This window comes from Ascaphus truei, chromosome 5 (genome assembly GCF_040206685.1).
Source record: "Ascaphus truei isolate aAscTru1 chromosome 5, aAscTru1.hap1, whole genome shotgun sequence".
In the NCBI taxonomy this organism is placed as follows: Eukaryota; Metazoa; Chordata; class Amphibia; order Anura; family Ascaphidae; genus Ascaphus; species Ascaphus truei.
In genome coordinates, this window is record NC_134487.1 from 131,430,685 (window position 1) to 131,439,984 (window position 9,300).

General features: G+C 48.4%; 1 protein-coding gene across 8 annotated transcripts in view; it reads left to right on the top strand.

Annotated features, from left to right (window-relative positions):
• The first annotated feature begins 477 nt into the window (after positions 1–477).
• The window catches only part of NSD1 (nuclear receptor binding SET domain protein 1), a 93,863-nt gene continuing 85,040 nt past the window's right edge, over positions 478–9,300 (top strand). For 2 of the 8 annotated variants that reach the window (XM_075600814.1, XM_075600820.1), the window contains exons 1-2: positions 2,237–2,698; positions 3,849–4,789. In XM_075600814.1, the coding sequence (XP_075456929.1) occupies positions 3,866–4,789 (924 nt within the window). In that variant the 5' untranslated portion in view covers positions 2,237–2,698; positions 3,849–3,865. Of the gene's footprint in view, positions 657–2,235; positions 2,699–2,810; positions 2,829–3,062; positions 3,083–3,157; positions 3,292–3,493; positions 3,514–3,848; positions 4,790–9,300 lie in introns of those variants that run through there. The other 6 variants (XM_075600815.1, XM_075600822.1, XM_075600819.1 and 3 more) reach the window with 6 other exon arrangements.

Below are 9,300 nucleotides of genomic sequence, written 5' to 3' on the forward strand. Positions count from 1 at the left end.
ATGTCAACTTTGGCTTCAAATCCATTTTGACATGGACCCCTATAACCTTGTGCCTGCCACATTATACAGCTTTTCAGCACAGCCTGGGTTAAAGTGCATAGCCAGTAAACCTACTCACAGACAGCTATTTCCATCTTTTGGTTCTCATCAGTGTGAGGCTTTGACATTTAAAGCTGGGATAGGTTTCAACCCCCCATTATAGTTATAGTGGGCAAAAGAAAGTGCCGTTTTTGTCACTTTTTTACTCACCGTAACTTATTTAAAATGCATTAAAAAAAAAATACACAATTACATATCTCCAGTAGGAAAGCCTTTAAAATGTGTTTAACGAGTTTTCCATGTGAAAAAATAAAGATAGTTTGTGGTGGTCTTAACCATTTAACCTGCAGAATCAGGCGTCCCTGTACTGGTCATTGTGGCATGCGTCGCTTCGATTCAGCAGTCAGACAGCTGCTTTGCTGACTTTTTCCAAACACAAGGCCTGGCTCTGGATAGAGCATCTTTAGCTTCCTCTAGGTGGCTGGAGGCACAAGAGAAAAGCCAGCACGGAATGCAGATTAAAGAGGAATAAAACACAAGCACAGGCTTCCCGTCAATCTGTGTGGGGGAACCCAAACACGGGATAGGACTGTTTAAACTCATGCATTGCCAGAAAGGTATTACCGTGCATTGCAAGCACCTCAGGGATCTTGGTCTATGCTATCGCAGGAGTATCCTTTCAGGAGCTTTAATTACTTTATTTACCGGATGCCTAGCTCTTTCACTGTTTATTATTGTCAATGCTATATATAGGGAGGGTACAAGTTATTACATCTACACAAACGCACATCACACTGTTACACCGCATTTGATTTGTTATGTAACCCCCGTTTCCTCTGCCGCTTTTGGAGTGAACGTTATGAGGTGCAGAGTTGCCCCCCCTCCCTCGGTGCTGGTAACGGGCTGGGGGAGACGTGCAGGGAGCTCAGGCCGCGCCCGGGCCGCCATTTTGACATTGTCTGTGGTCTTGCTTATTTTTAGCCTCTGCTTTATTCCCAGGTTTTGCGGGGGCCAGGGGTCCAGGCGCCCGGAAAACACAGGAGCACGGGTCCTGAGCCCCTCTCCTTGGAGGAGAAGATAGTCTGGTCATATAGGTGGGTGCAGGTAGTGCCCAATGCAAAGGAGGGGGAGGAGGGGGGCGCTGGAGTGACCTAAAATGGAGGCAGTGAGGGCAGGGCTGAGTGGCAGTGAGACGGTCAGTGTCATGACGGAGGTGCAGGGAGTAAGCAGACGGGGTCTGTGAGAAGCGACCATTTGTGGATCTGCACTATGCATTTCGTGACAGTGTGCACAGCACTGTACATGCATCTTCACACTGCGTATACATGAGCTGCAACCAAAAGTATCGTGTGCCCTCCCACCTACTGTATACACAGTGCAGCCGTCCCACCCCCCAGTTGAGTGGATACACCCTTCCCCCGGGCAGTATACAGTACAATACACGAATCTACTACTGGATACATGCACCTCTCCCATACAGAGCAATCTCACGGGCCCTGCAGTGTATATACTGTGTATACAATCCAACAACTCATACAGCAGAGACTACAACACTGGATAAATGTACGTGTATGTCCCACAGCATACTGACATATGTCATTCATTGAGGGGCGGGGGCTGGCTCGGGGCTCTGTCAGTGTGCACAGCGCCTGTTCTCATATCCAGGGCACGAATCACCCTTTCCCCTGTCTGCAGTGCACACCTTTAACTCCCAATACATGTCATCACACCTCCACTGCCCACTATACCCGACCACTCACACACGGAGTGCATGCACCCTCCTGCGGGAAATGTACACCGCGTCCTCCAGTGTATTATTCATAACACACCTGTGTGAGCAGTGTGTGCTCTCTACAGTCAGCATGCACACATAGGCGCCGCCCCCCCATGGCACTATATACCCTGATCCCAAATGTCAATACACCGGTGGTAGTATACGTCCAGCCCTCCTTCTGGTGATATATACCCTGCAGCCAAATTCTCCCAACATCTAGCAGTATACACAAAGCAGCACACTCAACCAGTCTTCTTACTCCTGCAACCTACACCTACCCTGTCAGTATACTCTGCGTCCCAAAACCCTCCCCCTGCAATATGTAGCATCAATCATACCCCCCCACCCCTTTTTCTAGGCTTTGTGCTGTGCAGCCTATCATTTACCCTATACCTTACAGACCAGCCCCCTCCCCATACCCAAGACAGAACAATCCCTCCTCCTGACCCCTATACCTTACACAGAACAACCCCCCCCATCTGTTGACCCCATACCTTACACAGAACAACCCCCTCCTCCCGACCCCATACCTTACAGAACAACTCCCTCCTCCTGACCCCATACCTTACACACAGCCCCCTCCTGCTGACCCCCAACAGAGGAGACCAGCACTCTCTCGATAGTATACCCTTCATCCTAGCAAACCCACCTCTGACAGCATATCCCCCAACTTCCTGGCAGTATATACCCTACAGCCTCCACCTCTCTCCCCTCCCCCACGCAGCCTCCCGCACACAGCAGCACACACACACTGCACATCCCGCTGCTTTCTGTGCGGCTGGGGGAGGGAGTGCAGACCGCCGCGGGCTCCGGGCCTAGCGCTGTGCGGAGCAGCAGAGCCGCCGTGTGATGAGGGGCAGGCGCACACAGAGGGGCAGGCGCACGGTAAGGCCGGTGCAAACTTTGCGCCCTCAACAATATTCAACCCTTCCCCCACCCCTACTCTCTGCACGTCTGGATTTCCTTTCTCCATTACACCGCCGCACTGCACCGAGGGGGGTCATGCACGGGGCGGGTAGGGGGGAGCCATGTTTGCCTTTTTTTTAATTCATTATTTTAGATAGCGGGATTGGCTTCGGCTCCTTCATTACAAGAGCTGATCTTTGCTGCCTCTCCTCCTGTTCTGTGCTCTCCTCGCCGCCGGTGACCTCCACGTTTCTGCTACTGTCTGCACGGGTTGTTTTTTTTTTGGGGGGGGGGGGGGGGAGGAGATCTGGGGTTTACTTAATCTTCACATCTTTACTATAATCACATTTATTTTTAAAAAGGGTAAGGGATGCATTTATAATTCTACATATACGTGATGATTTTTGTTTCCATGAAGGATTTAAGGGACAAAGCCGGCACACTTGGTTAACCCCTTTGCTGCTGGAGTAGAGGGAGTTGCAACGCATTGCAAAGCAGCCGCAATGGGATTATTGAGGCTATAGCAGACCAAACCCTACTCCTGCCGTGTTATGGATCCCCCCCTCACCATGGTATGATTTGGTGTGGGATTACAGATTTTTTTTTATTCAGTCCCGACTATCTCCCTCCCCCTTCTGCCCGGCTAGGTAGGGCCTGATCTCAAGTGTCTCTGCACCGGCAAAGCCAGACATTTGCCTGCAGTAGTAGGCCTCTGCCTGCTGCAAGCAGCTGCCATCTTGGCCAGAGGGGAAAGATTTCACTGAAATGTCTGTTTTTGCCTCTTTCCTGACCAAGTGAGTTGTCCATCGGTTGATGCAGAAGCAGTGACATGTAAATATTGGAAATCTCTGAGGTCTATGGAGAGCTGTCTTGTTGCTCAATTTAATGACTTCACCTACAGAAAACCTACATTTCTCCAGGGATAACTGTTATTTCATATAGCGCTTTTCTCTCAATGGGAATCAAAGCGCTTCATAATTACAATATAGTGCTCTCTAATCAACATTGTACATGGGATTTTCACAGATACAGTCCTTGCCCAGAGGAGTTTACAATTGGTATGGTTTTGGTACTAAAATGTTTCACTTTCTCCTGATCTGTAATTTTTATTTTGCACACTTTTTCACAGGTTGATGCCTGCGCAGGATGGATGAAGCATGTGATATAAGCAGGCTAAGCAGTGCCCCAGATTTTTTATATCCCGCGGATCCGAATGCCAAGAGCAAAAGGTGTGTGGGTGATAGAGGTGTTTTTGAGCCCCCGAACGGGTGCAGTGTGCCACTGACCTTGGCCCTGCAGAGTGGCACGTCAGGTTATGGGCAGGATCCCACCTCCCACTACATTCCTCTGCGCAGGCTCCAGGACCTGGCGTCCATGATAAACATGGAAGGCGTCAACGGGTCACAGGATTTGGAGGGAGATGAGTCAGAACCAAATTCCCATTGCTTTTTGTTAAATTCAAGAGAGCCAACAAGTCATCCCACTGGTCAGGATCCTGCGCATCACTATTCCCCAGAACTCCCGGTAAAACTATCCAAAAGTATAAAGAATGGGATGCATCCTTTTGATACTTTTTGTCACGTGGAAATGGAAGAGCCAGATTATGGCATGGAGCAGCTAACCTATGACCTGGATGGGCCTGGCTACGATATGGGCATGCCGTTGTACGGACAGGCGTCTGTAGACAAGATAATGGAAGAAAATATGCATATTGGGGAAACCAGATCTAAAATCAATTCTTCGTCTGACTTTGAGTCAGAAATGGAGAATTTGGTATTGCCAGATTGGGCAGGCGATGGTGAAAGCCCCGAGGGAAACAGAAATCTAGAAACAAAAACTTTTTTATCATTGCTTCCGGCCGCTGAAATTTCTAAGGGGGCACATGACCATAATATTCCAGAAAGCATTCTGGCCGGAGATCTGGACCACAGTGTTCTTTTACAGATGGGCGGCAAAATAAGAAGCCAACCACCACTTGCCATGGCACAAACTGCGGACGAATCCTTGTCGGTGGAGGAGGATATGGAAGCAAATGGTGGAGCGTCTTCGGACCCGACAGGATTACAACTTGTAAGCAAATCTTGATGTGATTTAAAAAAAAAAGGGTACACTGGGGGAGCTCTGCAGATAATTCCTGGGTGGGAAATCCTAACAACTTCACAATCTCTGCTCTGTGGGCTTTTGTATAAATGGTGTAAGGCTAAGATTATAGTAGGCGCGCGCGAGACGGAGCGCATGGCGTCTCGTGCACCTGTCGCCCGAGCTATGGGTGCACTGCATCAATGGTTTTTTTTTTGTTTGAGGTGTGGATGCGTCACCAGGCTGGTTCGCCTTCATTGGCTGAACCGCTCACGTGACCGCCGCGCGAAGAAAAACAAAATCATTTGAAAAATCTGTGTGCACTATGGCCGGCCCGATACGGCTGAAGCAGTTTGCGAATTTGCACGCGCCGTCGTGCCTACTATAATCGCGGCCTAATGCGGAATCTATCTTCTTTGGATACTTTTGCGACACACACACAGACGCACAGCGATTCCTTTGTGTTGTATGAGGGGGAGGGAGCATGTGGACATACTGAACGGTTGCCACAGTGTGTTAAAATCAGACTTTTGTTATTCTATGAACAATACAGGTGGACTCATTTTAATAATGGCATTTATCAACCCAATATTATCGGTCACTACAAGTGTTTACCTTGGTGCCAAAGGTGCCTGCAACTGGAAAAAAAATCGTTTACCAGCATTTGAGAGATTTGTTTTAACAAATGACATGGAAGATGTTACATAGAGAGGGCCATATGTTCTAACTAGCTTACTTTTAAGACCGCAACCGCATTTAGAACCAGAGGGTCATCTAGAGCTGAACCGAGGATATCAAAAGCTCTGGGGATGCTTGCTTCCATGAAGGGAGAAAATATATATATATACATACATAACATACATTCTTCCAAAAAGGAAAAAAAACATTGACCTGAATGGGGGGAGGCTGTTATAGTTTCTGCCAATCTTGGTGTGATTGCCCTCTTTGGACAATAGAGAATTGGCCCCATAGACAACGTGCTATAGTAGAAAGCACACAGCCACAAAACACCTGTATCATTTGAAATTTGTTTGAATAAAACGCAGTATGTTTGATAGCTTTTTACATTTAGACGTGAAAACCTTACTCAGAACTGTACCATCTAGTGGGCAATGTACAACACATACTTCTTGCATAAGTCTATGTGGTTAGACCTTACTTGGGAAAAAATGCTTTAGTGATTACAGCATTTCTATTATCTTTCTGTATGGCACCAACATTCTGCAGTGCAGTACAATGTGTGAGGAAGCACAACAAGATAGTATAACAAAAAAAGTAAACTTAAAACGCTAAGAAGGATGCCCCCACACGCACACTTTCTGGGCGCCTAAAATGTTGTCTAGGGTGACAGAGCACACTGCGCAACATCAAAGCCTGATCGGGCGCACTATTACCAACGGGTCAATCGGCACTGTGCCGGTCAGTGTGATGGGGGTAGGAGGAGAAGTGAGAAATGGAGATATGAGGCCTGGGGTCCAGAGCAAGAAAGGCCCTTCAGGTCTTTGCCCAATCCCCCCTCCCCCCCACCCACCTTACCCCACCACTCCTTGCTGCTCAACAAAACTTTGATTCATACAAATTCTAGCTGCCTCCCAAGTCTAACATTTTTGTCAACGTGTGTGTTTGTACACACACACCAAATGTAGTAGACTTGATTGCTCATACTAATTACATATCCCATTAACGCAGAATATCTCATACATACACACACGTTGCAGATGTGATTGCTACATGTATGTATGTATTCACCATGGATGGATCCACACAGACTTATACTTTATCCCTGTGCCTGGTGGGCTTGTGTAAAAAATGGCCTGCGTCCCTGAAACGTCACATTTTCTGCTCGGCAAGATGTAATAAACACTAAGCAGCACTTTATTTGCAAGTATAAGCCTCCTTCATCCATCTATTGAGAGTATATAGAACCCTTATTTGGTACAAAGGGGCTCCTGCAAGGATTGAGCGAGAGGGGAAATTTGAATCTATGGACTGTGACTATTGAAGTCACTACCATAAGTAATTATGTGTTTTTGTTTTTTTTTTTTAAATCTATTTAAGTTTTCTATTTCCTCTGTCAGAGAGGCATCTCCTCAGCACAGTACCAGTTGTTTAATGTCAGGGTTTGCTAAAAGTCAGTCGGTGCGAGCGGAGAACGACTTGTTTACAAAATAGTCTGTGTACAGTAAGTTATGATGCCAACCTGACAACATATAAATCAACTCTAGAGGTACAGAAATAGATGGTGTTGGATAATTTATTCTTTGGTCACTACGTGCAGTGGGAGCATATGTGGGGAGTAGATGTAATTGTTTATCCAATGACACAGCTATCCTATTTATTCAGTAGGATTTGCAATCCTTGCTTTGTGAGTTTGCTGTAGTTTATGTTGTTCTCAGCTGATTGTCACCACTGAGCGGTCAGAACCGCAGGTCCCATTATCCATCCTCTGCTCCTATTGGTTGAGGCTTTGACTAATTGGTGCAGGAGGATAATTCATAAAATAATTGTCTATCTCTCGTCTGATGATATGTTGCTTTGGTAAAAGATGTAAAGTGTGAACCATGGCAATTTTTTTTTTTTTAAAGGATGTATTTTTTAGTCCCCAATGACATGTTTATGAAGTGGTATATACAGTATCACTGGGGACGAGTGGAGATTAAATAGTATAAATGCAGCCTCACCCTGTACATGCTATTTATGCAATTGTCATTTTTTATTTGGCTCATTTTGAGCATAAATAAAATAAAATATATATATATTATATATTTTTTTCGCCCTTCATGGAAGCAAGCACCCCCAGAGCTTTTGATATCCTCGGTTAAGCTCCAGATGACCCTCTGGTTCAAAATGCGGGTGCGGTCTTAGGCCTCGTTCAGGGTGCAGAGGCAGGAGTTGGAGGACGGGCGTTCGCGTGTGCGAGCGGCAGTCTGCTGGGTGATGTGTGCACATCCTCCCCAGCAGACTTTTTCAAGAGTTGAGGAGGCGGGGCTACAGACAGCAGGTTAGGGATTGAAGTTGCAGTCTTGAAATCATTCTCAAGAATGATTTCATTGGCTGCCGAGGTACCAGTGACGCTGCTGCAGCTTCAAAAAACAACTTGGGTTGTTTATTGAAACTGTAGCCAGCGTCAACTCCGTACTTCGGAGACAGGGCAGCTGCTACCCTGACAACCACAATTCCCTTTCAATACATTGTTTCGGATGGCCACCCGCACGTAAACACGCCCTCCCCCCAAAGCCGGCACCCTTCAGGGTGCCAGAGGCAGGAGTTGGAGGGCGGGCGTTCGCGTGTGTGCGTCAGTCTGCTGGGCGATGTGTGCACATCCTCTCCAGCAGACTTTTTCAAGAGTTGAGGAAGCGGGGCTACAGACAGCAGGTTAGGGATCGAAGTTGCAGTCTTGAAATCATTCTCAAGAATGATTTAATTGGCTGCCGAGGTACCAGTGACGCTGCTGCAGCTTCAAAAAACGACTTGGGCCTCGTTCAGGGTGCAGGCTTCGGAGGGAGGGAGGGAGGGCGTGCTTACGTGCGAGCTGCCTTGGGACACATTGTATTCAAAGTGAATATTGGTTGTCAGGGTAGCAGCTGCCCTGTCTCCGAAGTACGGAGTTGACGCTGCTACAGTTTCAATAACAACCCAAGTCGTTTTTTGAAGCTGCAGCAGCGTCACTGGGACCTCGGCAGCCAATGAAATCATTCTTGAGAATGATTTCAAGACTGCAACTTCGATCCCTAACCTCAGGTCTGTAGCCCCGCCCCCTCCCCGCCTCCTCAACTTCTGAAAAAGTCTGCTGGGGAGGATGAACACACATCGCCCAGCAGACTGCCGTCCGCCCTCGCGAACACCCGCCCTCCAACTCCTGCCTCTGCACCCTGAACGAGGCCTAAGGCCGAGTCCATACACGGACAGGCAGCGCTGAGCCGTGCGGACGCTCCGCGCTGAGCCCCTGCATTCTCAATGAGGATGCCTTGAGAGGGGGCTCACGCGAGCGCCCGCAGGCTTTGGAGTTTTCAGCCGAGCGCCAAGCTGTTTTTCAGCGCGCTGTCGGCTGAAAACATCCAATCAGCCTGAAGCAGCGTCAACGCGTCGGCGCCGTGACGTTGATGTCAGTGCGTCGCGAGCGATTGGCCCAGCGACGTCACTGCCCCGCATCCAACCACCTCCCCCCGGCTCCCTTCGCGCAAGCTGGCTCGCCTGCAAGTCCGTGGAATCGCGCTGACTAATGCAGGCGAGCCTCAGCGTTAGCGCGCCTCCGCTCTCCTCACCCTTTTATGGCCCGGGCCTAAGGCCTCGTTCAGGGTGCAGGCTTCGGAGGGAGGGCGTGCTGACGTGCGTGCGGCCGTGGGATATAATGTATTTAAAGTGAACTGTGGTTGTCAGGGTAGCAGCTGCCCTGTCTCCGAAGCCGGGAGTTGACGCTGACTACAGTTTCAATAAACAAAAAATTCGTTTTTTGAAGCTGCAGCAGCGTCACTGGGACCTCGGCAGCCAATGAAATCATT